This window comes from Drosophila biarmipes, chromosome 2L, assembly GCF_025231255.1.
Source record: "Drosophila biarmipes strain raj3 chromosome 2L, RU_DBia_V1.1, whole genome shotgun sequence".
NCBI classification, from domain to species: domain Eukaryota; kingdom Metazoa; phylum Arthropoda; class Insecta; order Diptera; family Drosophilidae; genus Drosophila; species Drosophila biarmipes.
This window is the reverse complement of record NC_066612.1, coordinates 7048018-7069879: the sequence shown is the minus strand read 5'-3', so window position 1 is coordinate 7069879 and position 21862 is coordinate 7048018. Positions and strand designations below refer to the sequence as shown.

Here is a 21862-nt window from a genome sequence, read left to right as displayed (position 1 = left end):
GAGAAGAGGCTACAAGTATATCAAGTAAGTGACCAGATTCAAGTCAAGCCCAATTGAAACGCTGGCGGAATATCTAATTTAATTATCAACTGAGTCCCCCTCCATAAGCATTCAACCTGCTTGTGTTTATTTATATTTATTTATTTATTTATTAGTTTACAATAAGCGATTACAATTATTTTTTCGTTTCTCGTTTTTGCTTTTAAATACATTTCTTTATAAGTACAATTTAACTATTGTTTGCTTTTTACAATAAGAGCAGCTGGGCTCTTATTATTATATCTTTTATATTTGCTGCCAGTGCAAAAAGTTTCGTCTATGTTCAATGTGTGTAATTCTAGTTAGGATCAGATTCGTAGGTGGTTCTTGTAAAGAAAAATAAAAGTGTTTGGTAATTGTGAACGAGGCTGTTGCAAGATTTGTGCACTTCCTTGAATATTCTACTCTGGCTGTGGATTTAAGAAAATAATTTTATGCCTGGCAGGGGTTAGGGTTAGGGTTAGCCTGTGATTTAGTTCGGTTTTGAGAGTCAACGTGTAGAAACCTATACACAATAATGCGCTACTAAAAATACCATAGAGTTTGCCTGTGTATTATTTACAAATTCTGTCTCTTTGTGTACGTGTCTGAGTGCGAGTTTATTTTGCATGGTATTTTACTATAAAGAAATTTATCTTTCTTCTTAAAGTAGTGACTATACATTTTGTTTACGTTTAATAATATTAATTTAAAACTTCATTTTTAATAATTTAATTATCCAGGCCCGCGACCCCGCCATTCCGCAGTCCCCGCGGTCGCATCAGGAACAGACATGCTCTGTGAAACGGGCGCCGGAAACGGAAATTCGCTGCATAGTTTCCGGCGCGTTGACAGGGGCGTGCTGCGCCCCATGGCGAAGGAATTGGGGGGCGGGGCAGGGGCGCTGGTTCGTTGCCTTTTTAAGTACTCGCTATACTTTTGTCTCTACATATTAGTAAGTTAGTGGAAGTATCTCTTTTGCATTAAAAACAATCACAACAATTTAATATTAATTGACTATAAAACTATAAAAATAATGGTTAATCATAGTGGAGGGTAGTACGAGTAAGTGGTCGAGGGACAGTGGTCAAAATCAAATCCTCCATTAGTCGTCGTTGCGATTAAAATTAAAACGAACCTAGTATTTCCTATGCATTAGATAAGTATCTTTTGTGCGCTGATGACGCCGCAGTGGCAGTTATAGTTATGTTCCCTCAATGAGTCGGTGCCCGGACCTCAGTGGATCCATTTCCACGTCTTATAAGCTGCTCGGAGTGCTCGGTTTTCTTCGGTGTGTGTGTGTGTGTGTGTGTGTGTTTTGACTCCTGAGCTTTCCTACAAGCCAACTGGGACAATCGTTGGCATATTGTCCGGTGGTTATAGGCGATAGACGCGGTCTCGTATCCCATCGATCGAGGACCAACGATCTCTTACAGACTGCTAGAGAGTATTCTGGGGTGCATTGTTCGTTCTTGTTGGAAATCAAAGGCAGTTTTCAATTTTAACGGGCGAGTAGAGTTCGTGTCTAAATTACAGGAAGTAGTTGTGTGCGTGTGTCTGTGCTATAATACAAAGTGTCGTTGCTACTACCCACACCCTAAATGTTTATAGGAAGTCTTGAGTTATACATACATAACAGTAGTAATATTGGTAACCGACTAATGAAGAAGTTGTCGTTAGAGGACGAGAATTCGTTGTAGCTGCACTCTCTATGCGGTGAGTTCCCTCACATCTGTTTGGCAGTTCGTGGACTCTCTATGTGAGGCAGCTGAACGTACAAACACTACGCGGAATTCTCATGTTAGTAGGAGGGAGAATACTAAACGTTAATACAATTAATAAAATTATTTTCTTAAGCTACTAAATTACTTTCATCGCACTGCTCATGCGATTCTCGCTTCGTCATTTTTGCTTTTTACAATAGTTCAATCTTTTTCATAGTTTCGTTTTACGGCCAACAGAGCCGACTACACTTTCAGCTCACAACTGTACTTTTGTTTTTCTTCTTCTTAACATTGATTGCTAATCGTTCGCGATTTGATCTGTTTTGCATTCCGCATAAACCTTTTGCACTTGCCTTTCAAATATTCACATAGTTTTCATTATCATTCGATTTTCTTACGGACTAAGGGTATAGCTAGGTGTGTTGGTATGTCAGTGTATCGTTACGTTACGTTTAGGAGATGTAGTCCGGCGTTGGCTCGGGCGCAGCGTCGGGATTGGCGAACAGCGGGTTGGGGAACTCCGGCGGATGGGGCAGGGGCGCAATGGTCTTGGGTCGCCTCCTGTAGGCCATCAGCCAGCAGGAAACAGCCACGGCCACGGCTACCAAGGCCAGCAGGGCCGTGATGACCAGGGCTATGATCAGTCCCACCATGGACACGCAAATATCCTCGACTCGCTGGGCCGCCGGTTTAACTGTGGGTTAAAGGTAAATCCAAGTTAGTTCTGGTTTCTGGTCGAAGTTAACCCTCAGGTATACTCACTGTTGGCATCATTGAGGCCTTGACCGCTGCGCTTCTCGAAGGTCAGAATGGCATTCGACGAGATGGTGATCTCCTCGCGCAGTTGACCCTCCACACCCGAATTCGTGGCAATGGCGGTCGTGTCGTTGGAGTTGTCCTCAATGGAGCGGCGACGTCGCCCGAAGGCGTTGTAGCCACCACAGTTGACCGGTTGGCAGCGTCCGAAGCAGACGCGTATGTTGCACTGGAAGCGGATGTTGTCGCTCGACGGGAACTTGAAGGCATTGAAACTGGCCAGCAGGCTGTTCGTGTCCGGATTGTACTCCCAGTTTCCGAAGATGCTGGTATCCGTGGCACAGCCGTTCTCATCCGTGACCAGATATTCGTTCTGTATGTTGTCCTCCATGGTCTTGGCAATACAGGAGCGGGCGAAGCCTCCATAAATGGCTGTTTGGGAAGGATAGAAATTAGTACAGACACTGAGAGATCTGAAAGGCATAAGGTACTTACTGGCTGGCTCCACATCCACTTGCAGCTTGAGATTGTCTCCGATCTCGGCCGAATTGATCTCCTCACCCTCGTTGGTGATGATGCGCATCTGGCAGATGGGCGGTGGTCCGGTGTTGGCTATGGTTCCGGCTGTCGTCAGCATGGACACGTTGAATCCTAGGGTCACGTTCTTCTCGCCCGTCTGGTAGACACACTTGATGTTGTACGCCTGGGCCTTGTAGGTAACCAGCTTGGGATGCTTCTGGATGACCAGTACAAAGCTGGCCACATCCTTCACTGCCTGCATGCCACAGCTGCCGAAGTGGACGCGGAAGATCTCGGTACGGGGCACTGTCTCACCGGCCAGGTTAACCACGCGACGGCACTCCTCGTCCTTGCTGTGACCCTTCACGTACAGCACTCCGTTGAATCCGGGCTCCGTGATGTGGATCTCCACCTGGACGCCATCGGCCAGACAGCTGACCACCATGTCGGGACGTGGGAAATCGGTGCGGAAGTTGGTGTGGTTGCAGTGCAGCTCCGGGTTGCCAGTGTAGCCAGTGATGCACTGGCACTGTGCTCGGTGGTTCACCGCATTGCAGAAGGCATTCACGCCGCACACCTTGGTCAGGCAGGGATCCTCGCAGGTCTTGGTGTCCAGGTTGCAGAAGCGGTTGTCGGCGCACTGGTCGTTGCTCGTGCACTCTGGCGGCTCCTCTGGCTGGCACTCGCCACGGGGAGTCAGGCGGTAGCCCAGCTCAATGGGACAAGTGCAGCGACCACGTTCGTCGATCACCATGCCACGCTCCAGGGCGCACACACAGTGACCGCTCTCGTCGATGCGGAAGCCCTGCTCCTCGCGGCACGGCGTGCAGTATTCGTAGATATCCAGGGCGGTTCCCGGTGGGCAGACACACTGTCCATCCACATCCCGCACGAAGCCCTTCTCGATGACGCACAGGGAGCGCTTGTCGCACTGCACCGCCGGGTTGCCGGTGTATCCCTCCAGGCACTCGCAGATCATGGTTCTCACTGGTAAAGTGTCTCGGACGCTGCAGAAGGCATTCACACCACATGGTTCGGTGGCATTGCAGGGATTCACGCATTCACCGCGCAGGCAGGCCTTCTGGCTTGGACAATCCGCATCGCTGATGCAGATGGGCACGTGGCGTTCCGACTCGCAGCCATTCCTTCCGGGCACGGTTCCTGGCGGGCAGGCGCACTGCGGTCGGTGCTGGTACACCTTGCACACCTCGTCTTGGGCACAGATCGCAGTTGTTGTACACACGTCATCGCATTTACCATTCACACACGCCCGGTCCGTGGGACATTCGTCATCGGATCGGCATCCCAACGGGGTACAGGCAATCCTGGCATTTCCTCCATGTCCTGGAATGCACTCGCAGACCGCACGATGCTCAATGGCCAAGCACTGGGCATTGCTTCCACACTGCTCACCCTGGCAGGCAGGGATGCACAGCTGATTGCGGCACTTGTGAGTTCCCGGACAATCCGAATTGATGCTGCACTCGATCTTGGCGCACTCGAACTCTGGGTTGCCCTCGAATCCTTGACGACACGTGCATACGGGCTTGTGATCCTTGATGCGGCACTCGGCATTCAAGCCGCAGTTGCAGGGATCTCGGCAGACGCTGTTCAGGCAGGACTTATCCGCCGGACAGTCCGAGTCCGAGATACAGCCTCCAACATCCCTGACACCCTGCGTGGGCTTGCATCCTCCCTTGCCTTGGCTGACATAGCCATCCGGGCAGATGCAGAGCATCGTGCGCACTGGCGATGTGGGGGTCACCTCACAGAGAGCAGGTCGCTGACACGGTTCCAAAACAGTACAAGGATTCACACACTGTTCGTTGATGCAGGCCTGGCGGCCAGGACAATCGGTATCCAACTGGCAGATAGGTTGAGGAGGCGGTCGGCAGTCCACGTAGGGATTGCCCAGGAATTCGGCGGGGCAACGGCACACGGCCAGGTGGTTCTGGGCCCTGCACTCCGCTCGCGGGGCACAGGGGTTGTGGTAGATGCAGGGATTCACACACTGCTCGTTCTGGCAGGTCTTGTCCGTGGGACAGTCGTTGTTGCTGCTGCAGCCGATGACGCGACAACGCTCGTAAGGATTACCACGGTAGCCACTCAGGCAGCGGCACTGGGCACGGTTCGATTGCACATAGCACTCGGCATTGGGTCCACAGGGATCGTTGATCAGGCACGGGTTGATGCAGTCACCGTTGATGCAGGCCTTGCCCGAGTCGCACTCACCGTCGACGCGGCATCCAATGGAGCGACAGGCGGCATAGGGATTACCCTCGAATCCGTCCTGGCAGCTGCACACGGCGCGATGTTGGGTCACCTGGCAGACGGCGTTGGTTCCACAGTTGCATGGGTTGCGGCACTGGGCATGGATGCAGGCCTCTTGGTCGGGGCAGTCCTGGTCGCTGTCGCATCCTGGCTGTCTGGGCGGCACCATCTTGCGGCACGCTCCACTGGCATCGGGCACCTCGTACTCGGCGCACTCACACACCATGGTTCTCACCGGAACGCTGTCCAGCACACTGCACTGGGCGGTCTGGTGGCACGGGGAGAGCTCTGTGCACGGGTTCTGGCACTTGTCATCGATGCAGGCCAGCTTGCTGGGGCAATCTCCATCATCCCGACACACTGGCTCCACTCGTCTGGCCTCACAATAGCCGTACGGGTTGCCCAAGGGCAATTGATCCGGACAGCGGCAGACAGCGCGATGCTGCAGGGCCTGGCAGATGGCATTCTGGGCGCATGGATTCCTCTGGCCACATGGGCTTACACATTCGTTGGACACACAGGCCAGGTTTGAGGCGCAGTCGTAGTCCGAGTGGCATTCCAGGCGCAGACAGCGCACAAACGGATCACCCTCCAATCCCACGGGACAGCGGCAATTGGCGCGATGGTTGCGTCCAAAGCACTCGGCATTCAGGGCACACGGATCGCTGGCCAGGCAGGGATTGATGCACTCGCGGTTCACGCACTGCTTGTCACCGCTGCACTCGTCATCCGACTGGCAGCCAATGGGTGCGCATCCAAACTGGGCATTTCCGGAGAATCCTGGCTTGCAGTAGCAGATCGGATGGTGGTTCTTCACCGTGCACTCGGCATTCGGTCCGCAGTTGCAAGGACTGGCGCACTGGGTGTTGATGCAGGCCTCGTTCAACGGGCACTCGGTGCTGGACTTGCAGCCAACCAGGATCACATCGGATGCTGAAGAAGAAGGAAAGTCGAGTAAGTATTGGATTACTTTTGGAAAATGTTTTATCTTACGTGGCAGGCAGCGTTCCTGTGGGTTGCCGGCATAGCCAGGTGGACAGCGGCAGATGGCCTTGCGCTGCTGCACATGGCAGTAGGCGCCGATTCCACAGGCATCCGAGTCACATGGACTCACGCAGATCTCGTTGCGACAGATCTGATCACTGGGGCAATCATCGTTGCGAGAGCAGCCAGGATTGGGGATCCTTGGTCTGTCCACCTCCGTGGTATAGCACTCGATGCGGGGGTTGCCTTGGAAGCCCTTCGGGCAAGTGCACTGGGCATAGTGATCCCTGGCGGTACACTGAGCGTTAACACCACACCTTTCCAGACGGCAGGCATCCAGGCAGTTTCCATTCGAGCAGACCTCGGGATTGGCGCACTCGGAGTTGTGCTGACAGCCGGTGATCACCTTGGGCACAGTGATGGGCACACAGTTGCGGGAGACATCCGTCACCGTGTCACCGGGACACTTGCAGGCCATGGCGCGCTTGGGAAGGGTATCCAGAACCGTGCACGTCTGTTGCGGAGTGCAAACATGAGGCGTGGCACAGGGATCTGCGCAACGCTCATTGATGCAGGCCAGTTTCGATGGACAGTCGGCATCCTGTGTGCACTGAGGCTTGGGCGTCTTCACTGGTATATCGCACTGGACATGCGGATTGCCCTGGTAACCGGGTCGGCACTCGCACTGCGGCTGATGGCGACGACCCACACAGATGGCGTTCAGGGCGCAGGTCTCCTGGTCACAAACCGGTCGGCACACGCGATTCAGACGATCGCAGGCTTCGTGGTCCGCACAATCCTCGTTGTACTGACAGTGTCCCGTGATGCAGGAGATGAAGGGATTGCCCTGAGTTCCGGATGGACAGATGCACACAGCCTGGTGGTTCTGGGCCAGGCACTGGGCTCCACTGCCGCAGCGCACCTGGCCGTGGGTGCACGGGTCCACGCAGTTCTCGTTCAAGCAGGTCTTGTCATAAGGACAGTCGGCATTGATCTTGCACTCGGCTGGAGGATCATAGATTATATTATTATATGTTATTTTCCAGAGGTAACTTCTAGAACTTACGTTTGTAGCACTGGACTTGTGGGTCACCACCCCAGCCAGCTGGACAGAAGCAGATTGGTCGGGAGTTCTGCACGCGGCACTCGGCATTTCCGGCGCAAGGATTGGCCTCGGCACAAGGATTCTCGCAGCGTTTGTTGATGCAGGCCGTGGTCGGCGGGCACTCCGAATCGTGGGTGCATCCTGTCTTGATTTCAGCTGCAATTGGAATACATTGTTAGTGAACTTCTCGTTTTATTTACCATCTAGATGTACAAAGCGGCAGTTCTACTTAAATATATATAACTTACGTGGCTCGTAGCAGTTGGTGAATGGATCTCCCTGGGTTCTCTCAGGACAGCTGCAAATGGCACGGTGCTGCTGGGCCAAGCACTGGGCAGTACGGGCACAAGGCGAGTTATCCAGACAGGGATTGACGCAGTTTCCGCCACGGCAGGCTTCCGTATCCTGGCACTGATCATGCGACGTGCAGCCCTGATCTCGCGGGGGTTCTATGTACAGAAAAAAAGATTAGCATTCATTCTCCTCAAAATATGATTGCTAAGTGTTTGAGTGCAACAGTTAAGAGTTATAGAGTGCAGTCAAAATATATATAGGTGCAGCTGCTCAGGAGGTGCAACACTATAAATGGGTTTATATTCGAAAATATATATTTGTTTAAGCACTTTATGTAAAAACTGCTGCTGCAATGAGAGAAGCAAACTCAAAAGTAAAGCGTTTTTAAATAGGCTGGACCAAGGAACACCAAGGTTTCCTTGTAACTCCAGCGGATTCTTACCTTTGTGACATCCAATGTCGGCCTCACCCACAAAGCCAGGTAGGCAGCTGCACATCATGGTGCGGAGCGGTAGGGTGTCCACCACCTCGCAGATGGCATTGGCGCCACACGGATGCGTCACATCGCACGGGTTCTTGCACTCGCCGCCAAAGCAGGCCAGTTTGCTGGGACACTCGGCATCCATAGTGCAGCCCTCCGGTTGCGTTGGCACCAGGTCGCATCGCACGGCCGGGTTTCCACTGAAACCAGCTGGGCAACGGCACTGGGCACGGTGGTTCTCAACGCGGCACTGGGCTCCAAGGCCACAGTTGCAGGGATCCTCGCAGCGTTCGTTGCGGCAGGCCAGGTGGAAGGCACACTCGTCATCGGAGCGACACTCTGGACGTTCGCAGCGCACCAGAGGATTGCCGCGGTATCCATCCGGGCAATGACACCTAGCTCGGTGGTTGAAGTCCGCTCGGCAGATGGCTCCTGTTCCGCACTGTGTGAAGCTACAGGGATCCACGCACTGCTGATTAATACAAGCCTCATTGGCGGCACACTCTCCATCCGATCGACATCCCAGAAGGAAGCAATTCTGCTGGGCGTTTCCGGTATATCCCTCATTGCAGACGCACAGAGGCCTGTGGAGCTGGACATGGCAGCGTGCCTGTTGGGCGCAGAGGTTCGATTGCTCGCAGGGATTGCGGCAAACCTGGTTGATGCAGGCCTTGTCATTGGTGCAATCGCCATCGCTCACGCACTCAGGCTTGGGCAACGGCTCTGGGATCTGTCTTAGACATTGGGCATACGGGGAACCATAGAACTCCGGTGGACAGCTGCAGACAGCCTTGTGGTTGATGGCCCGACAGATGGCATTGATGCCGCAGGCATTCAGGCATGGGTCACGGCACTTTTGGCTCACGCAAGCCCTATCCCTTGAGCAATCCTCGTTGATCACGCACTCCGGATAACTGCACGTGGCAGCTCCGTTGTAGACGCGACAGATTCCATTGCTGCGGCACGGCGAAGGATTGCAGGGATCGATGGGCTCCGCTTGGCGTGGTTCCTCGCACTGGACGAAGGGATTGCCCACCATGTTGGCGGGACAACTGCACACGGGGCTGTGGTTGATCGTCTGGCAAACGGCTCCGAATCCACACTCTCCCACGCAGGCATCCACACACTTGGAGTTGATGCACGCTCGATCCTTGGCACAGTCCGAGCTGAGGGTGCACTCCGGGCGACAGCCCTGGGCCTGCGGATTACCGAAGAATCCGGGCAGGCACTCGCACACGGCCTTCTCGTTCTGCACTCGGCAAAGGGAATTGGGTCCACAAGGCGAGGGATAGCAAGGATCCGATGGAGGAGGTGGTGTCAACTGACGGGTACACTGGGCAAATGCATTGCCCGTGTAGCCCGGTGGGCAGGAGCAGACCGGTATGTGGTTGTTCATGGTGCAAATGGCCTCCAGGCCACACACTCCCGGACAAGGATCCTGGCACTTGCTGCGGATGCAAGCCTGATTGGCTGGACACTCGGAGTTGCCCACGCATTCGGGACGACATCCCTCATAGGGATTGCCAATGTACTCCAGTTGGCTGCACTCGCAAACGTAGTTCTCTCCTTGGACGCGGCAAACGGCGTTGGTTCCACACGGAGACGGGTAGCAGGGATTCTTGGGAGTCGGCGGGGGCTTGGGTTCGTCTAAAAAGGGGATATTTTTATGTTAGGATTGTAAATAAATGGGTATACTTATGCTTAAGAAAGTTCCTGCCTGATTACAATATGCAAACTTGTTGGGGGTCTTTAAATATTGGGGTTTAAATATAGGTATAGGGATTATTCTTAAAATGGAACCTGCCTAATTAAAATATGCAAACTTGTTGAGGGGTTTTTAAATATTGGGTGTTTTAAATATAAGGGTATAATATGGTTATACATGCGGACTGGACGGTATAAAATCCGATGGATTTTATTTCTAGTTCAGTAAGGCTGTACTTTTAAATGGGTATGGATAAGTAAGTTCTTTGGGACTCTTACTTAAAATAAAGACCCTAAAAGTCGAGATATTATAGGTTTCTTTTATGAATAATATTAGTTTACATAGCTTTGATTCGTTCTGTTCACGAGATCTTACCACGCGGCTTGGGCAGGCAAATCCGGAATGGATCACCAGTCATGCCCGCAGGGCACAGACAGTTGGGTATGTGAAGACTGACCGTGCATTGAGCACTCTGGCCACAGCTTCCGGGACAGGGATCGCCACACTTCTGATTCATGCAGGCCAGGTGATTGGCGCACTCATCGTGACTGACGCACTCGGGCCGGCAGTTTGGCGGCGTTCCTTGGAACTCCGGCAGGCAGCGGCACTCCGCCTGACCATTCACGTTGGTGCATTGGGAGTTGGAACCACAAGGGGAGGGTCGACAAGGATCGCGAACTGGTTCGGGTATCCTGGGCACGGGAATGGGATTGCACATAACGTAGGCATTTCCAGTGTATCTCGGGATGCACTCGCAATGGGCTCTATGCTGGATAGCCTGGCACACGGCATTCAGGCCACATTTTCCAGGACAAGGGTCCACGCACTTGTTGTTGATGCAGCTGTGCACCTGGGAGCAGTCGGAGCTGGAGTAGCACTCCAGTTGGCAGTTGGGCGGCTGTCCAAAGTATCCCGCCAGGCAGGAGCAGATGGCGTTGCCATTCCTCTCCAGGCACTGTGAATTTGCTCCGCACGGCGAGGGCTGGCAGGGATTGGGAGTGGGTTGCGGTGGCTCATCCCGTATTGGCTGGCAGGACACAAACGCATTGCCCGTCATCCGCTCGGGGCAGTGACACATGGCAATGTGGTTGACGGCATCGCAGAGGGCATTGATGCCACAGTGTCCTGGACAAGGATCCACGCACTTCTGGTTCACACAAGCCCTATTCCTGGCACAATCCGAGTTCAGAACGCACTCCGGACGGCATCCGGTGTAGGGATCACCCTGGTACTCAGGCAGGCAAGAGCACTGACCATTATTGCACACAGCATTGGCTCCGCATGGCGAGGGCTGGCAAGGATCGGAGGGAGCTGAAAAATAAATGGGGCCTAACTTAGAGGAAACTTCTTGGGATTCCGGGGAATAGTGGGGCATACTCTTTGGAGGTGGAGGCGGTGGCAGCAATCGGCAACTGGTGAACGGATCTCCCGTGTAACCAGCGGGACAGAAGCAATTAGGCGTGTGATTGATGACATTGCACTGGGCTTCAAAGCCACAGGATCCAGGACATGGATCACGGCACTTCTCGTTGATGCAGGCCAAATTGCTGGGACACTCCGCGTTGATGGTGCATTCTGGACGGCAGTACGGCGCAGCTCCTACATAGTTCGGCAGGCAACTGCAACTGGCTCCACCATTAACCACGCGACACTGTGAGTAGGGTCCACAGGGAGTTGGCACGCAAGGATCGCGGATGTCATTCGATTTGGGTGGTTGTGGTGGTGGCACTGGCAGACAGCGGGTCAGAGCATCTCCGTTGAATCCGGGCTGACACGAGCACAGCGGACTGTGGTTACGCACATGGCACTGGGCATTCAAGCCACAAGCTCCGGGACATGGGTCCTGGCACTTCTGGTTGATGCATGCCTTGTCCGCTGGACACTCGGCGCTGATCACACACTCGGGCCGACAGGAGGGTGGAGTACCCACGAACTCCGGCAGGCAGGAGCAGATGGCCTGACCCTGGGACTCGCGACACTGGGAATTGGCCCCACAAGGAGACGGCTGACAGGGGTTCACATATTCCGGTGTGGGGGCTAAAGGGTAATCAAAGGGGGATTTTTAACATTTGCATTATAGCGGCTCAAAAGCGAAGCATTGATTAAAAGCAATCCAAAAGCATGGTTAAGTATTTATAGAGCTAGCATATTGTCACTGAGCAGAGTCGATGGAAGATTTCATAAGACACTCGATGGTTTTGAGTTTATACAAATGAAGTAGCTGAAAGATAATCGGCTTAATTTTAAGGCATGAGATCATAATTTAAAGAATTATCGGCGATAAATGTTTATTACAAGTAAACGTTAAACATAATAGCAAGATTTTCAAGATCATCTTTAATATCGCGGAAAGTTAGGGCACTTAACAAGAGAAGACTGAGGAGGAGAATTGAGCACAGCGTTGTTGTTTTGCGGGATTAAAGATAACAGCCTTAAAATGTTCCAGCAAATATCAGAGAACAATAGGGATGGGATAAGATCACAGTAAAGCATTGGAGCAAAAACCTTAAGCAAATCGTTGTTGTTTAGAAAAGGCGCATTAGGGTCGTTTTTAGGCAGCTCGAATAAGGAGATATTCTTACGTTCTCGCTGAGGAAGGTGACAGCTGCGGTAGGGATTGCCCACATGACCTGGGTGGCATTCACACACCGGGTTGTGGTTGATGACCTGACAGAGGGCATTGATGCCACAAACCCCGGGACAGGGGTCGCCACACTTCTCGCTCATGCAAGCCCTGTGACTTGGACAATCCGAGTTGACAGTGCATTCGGGTCGGCAGATCTCGGAAGGATTGCCATAGTAGCCCGGCAGACACTGGCAAAGGCTAAAGTCGAAGTGGGGTTGACAGAAAGCATTGACTCCACATGGACTGGGATGGCAGGGAAGGACTCTCACGGCAGGTGGACTTGGTTCTGGTCGGGTGCAGATGCTATAAGCATTGCCCACATAACCTTCGGGACAGTAGCACACGGGGCTATGTGCCACAACACGACAGAGAGCCGAGAGACCACAGCTGCCGGGGCAGGGATCAATGCATTTGTAATTCCGGCACGCCTTATCCGCCGGACAATCGGCGCTGTTAACGCACTCTGGACGACAGAAGGGTGGGGTGCCGAAGTACTGGGGCAGGCAGGAGCAACGAGCTCCACCCGCAGTGACTTGGCACTCGGAGTAGGGGCCGCAGGTCGAGGGCTGGCAGGGATTCACTACGTCGCGTTCTACAGGGGGAACAACTAAAAAAGTAATATTAGCTTCGGGTTCATTTGGTATGGTCGTTATTTTCGGTATACCTATGTTTTGGCAAGACACGTGCGGATCACCCGTCAAGTGGGGTGGACACACGCACCGTGGACCGTGGTTCTGGACATGGCAAATGGCACGGAAGCCACAAGCCCCTGGACACGGATCGCGACACCTGAGATTCAGACAGTATTTGTCAAGGGGACAGTCCGAGTTCGAGGTACACTCTGGACGACAGTTGGGTGGAGTTCCAACAAAATCAGGTAAGCAATAGCAAATAGCCGTTTCATAGTAGGCTCGGCACTGGGCATTGGGCCCACAAGGTGAGTTCCGGCAGGGATCGATCGGAGCACGTTGGGGCACCAGGGCCGGCAAAGTCGTGGGTGATGCTGGTGGGACAGGAGGATCGCGCTTGGGAGTCGGATCACATCTCACATAGGCATTTCCTTGCATTTCCTCCGGACAAGTGCAGGTGGCCACATGGTAGTACACATGACACAAGGCATTGAGTCCGCAAGTTCCTGGACAAGGATCCTGGCACTTCTGGCCGATACAAGCCTTATCCTTCGCACAGTCCGTATTAAGAACGCATTCTGGTCGACAGCCAACATAGGGATCTCCTCTATATTCCGGTATGCAGCTGCACTTTCCGTTATTGCAAACGGCGTTTGGCCCGCAGATTGATGGATAACACGGATCCTTCGCCTCGACGGGCTCACGTTGAACCTCTGGGGCTATGGGTGTGGGTTGACAGGAAACATACGGATCTCCGGTGTAACCATGTCGACAGAAGCAATTTGGCTCGTGTTCGTGTACACGACATAAGGCATTGTAGGCACAAGATCCTGGGCAAGGATCTCGACACTGTTCGTTGATGCAAGCCAAGTTGGATGGACAATCGGAGTTGATGACGCATTCCGGTCGACAATTGGGTGGAGTTCCTCTGTAGTTTGGCAGACAAACGCAGGCAGCCACACCAAATCGATTGTGACAATGCGAGTAAGGTCCGCACGGCGATGGATAGCACGGGTTGAACTCGAAATCTGGTCTGGCCACATCGTAGTTGGGTCGAGCTGGAACTTTGACCACTCCAGGAACAGGTTGCGGTCTCTGAGTGTCGTAGTGGACCTCGTGCACAGGATTTGGTATAGGCTGTGGTGCCGAGGGAATATTGATAATTCCAGGCGTTGGTGCTGGTACCGGTTGGGATGGTTGTGAGGGTACATTGATCACTCCAGGAGTTGATGAGGGCACAGGCTGGGGAACCGAGGGAATATTTATGATTCCAGGTACCGGAGGACTTGGCTGTGATGTTGGGTAACTAATATCCTGGTAGGATGGCCTTTGAGTTGGATACGGCGGTTGTGGAACTGAGGGTATGTTGACCACTCCAGGGATAGGTTGTGGTTTCTGGGTCTCATATTGGACATTATGTATCGGATGTTGAGTGGTTGAAGTTGTGGGTTGGGGTAGCGATGGAATGCTTATTACTCCTGGCTGTTGCACTGAAGTTGGTGGTGACGGTTGCGAAGGTATATTTATAACGCCAGGAGTAGGTGATGGCGCCGGCTGGGGCACAGAAGGAATATTAATAATTCCTGGTGCTGGAGGAGTTGGTTGGGACGTTGGATAGTTGACATCGTAAACGGGTGGATTTGAAGGTGGATACGTCGGTTGTGGAACAGATGGAATATTCACAATACCCGGTGTCGGTACCGAGACCGGAGGAGAAGGTTGTGATGGTATATTTATCACGCCAGGGGTGTGTGACGGTACCGGCTGAGGTACAGAAGGAATATTTATAATTCCAGGAGTCGGAGGAGTAGGCTGAGGCGTCGGTTGTGGAATAGAGGGAATATTTACAATTCCTGAAGTTGGTTCTGAGATCGGAGGGGAAGGTTGTGATGGTATATTTATCACGCCAGGAGTGGGAGATGGCACTGGTTGAGGCACCGTTGGAATATTGACAATTCCTGGTGCTGAAGCAGTGGGTTTTGGAGTTGGATAGTTTACATCGTAAACAGGAGGATTCGGAGTTGGATACGTAGGTTGTGGAACCGATGGAATGTTAACAATTCCTGGTGTCGGTACCGAGATCGGTGGAGATGGTTGCGAGGGAATATTTATAACACCAGGAGTGGGTACTGGAGTGGGTTGAGGCACCGAGGGAATATTGACTATTCCTGGTGCTGGAGGAGTGGGTTGTGGAGTTGGATAGTTGACATCGTAAACAGGTGGATTCGGAGTTGGATACGCAGGTTGTGGTACCGATGGAATGTTAACAATTCCTGGTGTCGGTACCGAGATCGGTGGAGATGGTTGCGAGGGAATATTTATAACACCAGGAGTGGGTACTGGAGTGGGTTGAGGCACCGAGGGAATATTGACAATTCCTGGTGCTGGAGGAGTGGGTTGTGGAGTTGGATAGTTGACATCGTAAACAGGTGGATTCGGAGTTGGATACGCAGGTTGTGGTACCGATGGAATGTTAACAATTCCTGGTGCCGGTACCGAGATCGGTGGAGAGGGTTGCGAGGGAATATTTATAACACCTGGAGTGGGTACTGCCACAGGTTGTGGCACCGAAGGTATATTTATTATTCCTGGTACTGGCGGAGATGGTTGCGGAGCTGGATAACTGATGTCCTGAATAGGTGGATTCTGATATGGATACGTTGGTTGCGGTACCGAGGGAATGTTGTGTATGACTGGTCTTGGGGCCGGAATATTTAGAACTGGAGCTGGTACGTAGATCGGTTGCTGGGGCACGGGATATATAGGCCGTGGCGCAGAAGGAATATTGATCACTCCCGGTCGTGCCGGAGGTGGTGGATAATACACATCGTAAATGGCCGGTCGCTGTACAACCGGAGGTTGGTACGTTGGATGCACTGGATGTGCCACTGAGGGTATGTTTATAACTCCTGGTTGTGGAGCAGGTGTCGTATTTATAGGTGATGGTATAAAGACGGGACGTTGAGAAACCGGAGGCACTGGCTGTGGCGACGATGGAATATTAATTACTCCAGGTTGCGGTGCAATCACAGGGTGTTGTGTTGGATAGTTTACGTCGTAAACCGGAGCCTGTGGTGTTGGGTAAACAGGTTGCGGTACCGAAGGAATATTGATAATTCCCGGCTGTGTAGAAGGTCTCGGTGCTTCCTGGGATGGTATAAATATGGGAGGTTGATGAGAAGGTGGCACTGGCTGCGGATACGATGGGATATTTAAAACTCCAGGTTGTTGTGGTGTTGAAGGCGTAGTAACTGGTGAATTGGTTGAAGGATGCACTGGTTTAGGTGGCGAGGGAATATTTATCACTCCAGGTTGGTGAGGAGTGGGAAGTGATGCCGTTGGATAGTTGACATCATAAACAGGAGGCTGTGGTGTTGGGTATGTTGGTTGCGGTACAGAGGGAATATTAATTACTCCTGGCTTTGGAGCTGGTGCGGGATGCTCAGCTGATGGTGTATAAACGGGAGGTTGTTGCGAGGGAGGTGTCGGTTGCGGCACAGAGGGTATATTGATTACGCCAGGCTGTACTGGTATCTGAGGAGGCGGTGACGTGGCATAGTTCACATCGTAGACCGGTGGTTTCGGAGAAGGATAAGCTGGTTGTGGTGCAGATGGTATATTAACCACGCCTGGTTGTTGGGAAACCGGACTTGGTGTAGTTGGATAGTTTACGTCATAAACTGAAGTCTGTGGTGTAGAATATCCAGGTTGTGGCACTGAAGGAATGTTAATAACTCCAGGCTGTGGTGGAGGTGATGGGTTCGCAGGTGATGGTAGAAACACGGGTCTCTGAGATGTCGGAGGAGCCGGATAATGTACGGAAGGAATGTTCAGGGTACCGGGTTGTTGAGGAACTGGATAAGTCGTTGAGGGGTAGTTGACATTATAAACCGTTGGTTGCGGTGATGGGTAGACTGGCTGTGATGGTATGTTTACAACTCCAGGTTGTTGGGGACTCGACGGTTGTGGTTTTGGAGAGTTTACATTGTAATGTGGTGGTTGAGTTTGGGGGTATCCAGGCTGAGGAACAGAGGGAATATTTAATATTCCGGGCTGTTGTTGTTGTATGTAAACCAGATCGGGTATAGCAACCGGATAGGGAGGTGAGGGTGTGTCATATATCTGAGGTCGCACAGCTGTTTTAATTGGAACAAAGAAATAATTTTTGATAACTGGCTTGCGAATGTTATACGAAGTGTTCTTACTTTTTGGGGACTCGTAGCAACGCGTGAATGGATCACCCGTGTGCGAAGTGATGCAGTAACATATGGGGCTGTGATAGTGTACACGACACTCGGCATTAATACCGCAAATTCCGGGACACGGATCGACGCACTTGTGATTCACGCAAGCCTTATCATAGGAACATTCTGAGTTAAGTGTACACTCGGGACGACAGTTGGGGGGGATGTCATAGAATTCGGGTAAGCAGGAGCACACTGCTTCATTATTTGAGGGTTGACACTGAGCATTGGATCCGCATGGCGAGGGATTACAGGGAGTCAAGGGAGCTAAAGAGGTTTTCAGATTAAATAAGTTGCCTAAATTTGGGAAAGGTTTTTGAATAACTGGATGCTTACATTGTTGGACAATTGGTACAGGTGCGCAGTACGACGAGGGATTTCCTGTGTAACCACTAAAACACCTGCACCGCGGCAGGTGATCTAGGACATAGCACTCGGCATTCAGGCCACAAGTGCCAGGACACGGATCTCGACATTTTTGCTGAACACAAGCTCTGTTCGAAGGACAATCGGAGTTCAAAATGCACTCCGGTCGGCAGGCCTCGTAAGGATTACCGAAGAAGTCGGGAAGGCATACGCAGGAGACTACTCCCCTCCGCTGATTGCATTGAGCGTTTGTTCCACAAGGGCTTGGTTCACAGCCATTGATGAGCGGTTCCTCATACTGAAGCACCTGTATCGCAGTTGTTGGAGGAGAAGGTGAGACATGAGGGCGAGTGGGCGGCAGACAGGAGCTAAACGGATTACCCACTAATCCAGGAGCACAAACACAGTTTGGCTGATGGTTGTAGGTTCGACATATGGCGTTGTATCCACATAGGCCGGGACATGGATCCTGGCACTTCTGGTTTATGCAGGCCCTGTCGCTGGGACACTCACTGTTGGCAATGCACTCCGGTCGACAGTAGGGTGGTACTCCCAAGTATTCCGGCAGGCAGCGACAAACCGCATTGTCTCCCTCATTGCTACATTGGGCATGAGGACCACAGGGAGATGACGAGCAAGGATCAATAGGCTCTCGCTGCACTGGTGTGTAATATTCTCTAATCAACTGGCACTGGGAGTAAGGACTTCCAGTGTATCCAGCAGGGCAAACACACTGTGGACTGTGGTTAATTACATGACACTGAGCCAGGTAACCACAAGCACCAGGACAGGGATCGCTGCACTTGTGATTCACACAAGCCAAGCTTGGTGGACACTCTGGATCACTGACACATTCTGGTCGACAGGCTGGAGGGTTTCCATAATATCCAGGCAAACAGGTGCAAATCGCTTGCGAGCCCACTTCCCTGCAATGTCCATGTGGGCCACAAGGCGAAGGCTGGCAAGGATGAAGCACCACTGGCGACTGCAGCGACGTCTGCTGGCACAGCACATACGGATTGCCTAGATAGCCAACCGGACACTGGCACATGGCCGCATGATTATGTACCTGGCACGAGGCTCCCGATCCGCAAGTTCCTGGACACGGGTCGAGGCAACGATTACGGATGCAAGCCTTATCCGAGGGACATTCAGTACTTAAGACGCACTCCGGGCGACAACCCACGTAGGGATCACCCTGGTACAGGGCCAGACAACTACAGACACCGTTCGAACACTGGGCATTGGGACCGCAGGGCGAGGGGTGACAAGGATCATCCGCTATGGCAGGGGCGACTGGAGTTGGAGAAGGTACTGGCGCGGGATAACAGCGGTAGTAGGGGTCACCCACAAAACCACTGGGGCACGAACAGCTGGGCACATGATTAAACACATCACACTGGGAGTATAGACCACAAGCCCCGGGGCAGGGATCCACACATCGTTGATTGACACAAGCCCTATGACTGGGACAATCTAAGTTCTGGGTGCACTCGGGACGGCAGAAGGGAGGAGTTCCATAGTAGGAGGATAGGCAAGAGCACACGGCTTGTCCGTACTCCACTCTACACTGGGTAAACTGTCCACATGGCGAGGGCACGCAGGGGTCTCTGGGGGTTATGGGTGAGTCCCTAGCAGGTTGGGGAGGAGGTAGGGGCAGGCAGCGCGAATAGGCATCACCTGCGTAACCAGGATGACAAGAGCAATGGGCTCTATGCTGGTGCGCTCGACAAATCGCATTCAGACCACAAGCACCCGCACAAGGGTCGGAACATCTTCTGGCCACACAAGCTCTGTCATTGGGACATTCGGGATTAGTAGTGCACTCGGGTCGACATGCAGGTGGGGTACCAAAGTAATCGGGCAGGCAGCGACACACTGCCTGACCTTGGGATTCAGTGCATTGAGAGTTGGGACCACATGGCGAGGGCTGGCAGGGATCAAAATGGACAACTTCGACGGCTGGAGAGGGACATAAGAGTGCAGATTGGGAGTAATAGTAAATTGGTGTGTTAGTGCAAGGATTAAACGGTTGAGTGGGAGGAGACTGCTTACGTTCCGCCTGGACCACGCGACAATGGCGATAAGGATCACCGTTGTATCCGGGATAGCAACTACAGCTGGGAACGTGATTAACCACTTGACATTGGGCATTGGGGGCACAGGTTCCTGGACAAGGATCGCGGCAGTGTTGATTCAAACAAGCCAAGTGGCTCGAACAATCCGAGTTGATTACGCATTCGGGTCGACATCCTTCGTAGGGGTTGCCGTAATATTCCGGTAGACACTGACATGAACCGGCTCCTCCACGTTCCCTGCACACGGCATTGCTTCCGCACGGGTTCTGGGAGCAGGGATTGATTTGGTCGCGCTCAAGCTGAGGCCGGGGGTAGCATCCAGAGTACGGATCACCAATATAATCCCCAATGCAGATGCACGAGGGCACATGGCTGATCACTTGACAGCTGGCTGCGTTTCCACAAAGACCAGGACAAGGATCCTTGCATTTCTGAGCTATGCAAGCTAAGTTATTTGGACACTCCGATGATGTAATGCACTCCGGTCGACAGTTGGGGGGTGTTCCTACGTAATCTTTCAGACACTTGCAAACTGCCTGATCATTTTGATTAGTGCACTCTGCATTGGCTCCACATGGTGATGGATAGCACGGATTGACAGGTTCCCTTTGGATTGGTGGTGGTGGCGGTATACGCTGGCACAGGAAGAAGGCGTTGCCTGAGTAACCTTGAGGGCAACTACAGTGCGGCACATGTTGAATGACCTGGCAATGGGCAAACTGCCCACAAGCCCCAGGACAAGGATCCCGGCACTGTTGGTTCACGCAGGCCAGATGTGGAGCACTGTCCGAGTTAATGGTGCACTCAGGGCGACACTTTGGTGGAACACCAAAGTAGCCAGGCAGGCAAGAGCAAACGGCCTGGTCGTTGACCTCTCGGCATTGGGCATTGTTTCCACACGGCGATGGTTGACAAGGGTTCAAGGGCACCACGGGTGAAGCTAAACGGGACAAGGAGTTGTTAGGAGGAGTCTCTAGAATTAAAAGATTCCTATATTGAAACCTACATTGTACAAGGGTACACTGGACGAAAGCGTTGCCCGAAGTTCCGGGTGGACAGCTACATGTTGGAATGTGGTTGCGCACCTCGCAAGTTGCTCCAACTCCACATGATCCTGGACAAGGATCTATGCACTTGCTGCGCTGGCAGGCCTTGTCTCTCGCACAGTCGGTGTTGAGGACGCACTCCGGGCGACAGCCCACATAGGGATTGCCATCGAAGTCTGGCAGGCAAGAGCACTGTCCACCAGGTCTACAGATTGCATTGGAGCCACAAGGCGAGGGATTACATTCATCGCGCAGCATTGGAGTTGGTGGTGGGGGAACTCGTTTGCAGCTGATGAAGGGATTGCCCTGATAACCAGATGGACAACTGCAGATGGGCGTGTGGTTGATGACGTTACACTGAGCCTGGAGTCCACAAGAACCGGGGCACGGATCACGACACTTTTCACTGATACATGCCAAATGGGAGGCGCAGTCCGGATTAATCACACACTCAGGCTGGCAATTGGGTGGTGCTCCAAAGTAGCCAGGAAGGCATGAGCACACAGCCTGGTTGCCTTGAGCAAGGCATTGCCCATAGGCTCCACAGGGAGAGGGAACACAGGGATCACGGAAAGTTTCTTTGGGGGGATCGTAGCTAATTGCGGGTGCTGGAATGGGTTTCGTTTTATAAAGGTTCTCGAGGTTACTACAACAAATCTGAGTCTTACGTATGCGCTGGCAGCCACTAATGGCGTCACCCGTAAAACCAGGCAGGCAACTACAGTGCGGACTGTGATTAATCACCCGACACTGGGCACTGTTGCCGCAAACACCTGGACAGGGATCGACACAATGTTGTTGGACACACGCCAGCGTCAAATCACACTCGCTGGAGATGGTACACTCGGGCCTACAGGCAGGTGGGGATCCAATGAAGTCCGGCAGGCACTTGCAAATGGCCTGGTTGTTCGACTCTCTACACTGCGAGTTGGGACCGCAAGGCGAGGGTTGACAGGGGCGGGAGGGAATTGGTTCAGGCAGGGCTATCGGGGTAAGATCAGGGTAAGTATCGAATT

At 52.6% G+C, this 21862-nt stretch overlaps 1 protein-coding gene across 5 annotated transcripts in view; it reads right to left on the bottom strand.

The window, feature by feature from the left end:
• Positions 1-120: 120 nt before the first annotated feature.
• LOC108027660 (uncharacterized) overlaps positions 121-21862 on the bottom strand; it is a 118618-nt gene continuing 96876 nt past the window's right edge. For all 5 annotated transcript variants that reach the window (XM_050885001.1, XM_050885002.1, XM_050885004.1 and 2 more), the window contains 15 exons: positions 21515-21829; positions 20807-21454; positions 19778-20740; positions 17693-19684; positions 17318-17623; positions 12440-17248; positions 11235-11894; positions 10233-11168; positions 8114-9799; positions 7626-7826; positions 7339-7533; positions 6282-7277; positions 2994-6221; positions 2505-2930; positions 121-2436 (listed from right to left, as the gene is read on the bottom strand). In XM_050885001.1, the coding sequence (XP_050740958.1) occupies positions 2195-2436; positions 2505-2930; positions 2994-6221; positions 6282-7277; positions 7339-7533; positions 7626-7826; positions 8114-9799; positions 10233-11168; positions 11235-11894; positions 12440-17248; positions 17318-17623; positions 17693-19684; positions 19778-20740; positions 20807-21454; positions 21515-21829 (17603 nt within the window). In that variant the 3' untranslated portion in view covers positions 121-2194. The remainder of the gene's footprint in view (positions 2437-2504; positions 2931-2993; positions 6222-6281; positions 7278-7338; positions 7534-7625; positions 7827-8113; positions 9800-10232; positions 11169-11234; positions 11895-12439; positions 17249-17317; positions 17624-17692; positions 19685-19777; positions 20741-20806; positions 21455-21514; positions 21830-21862) is intronic.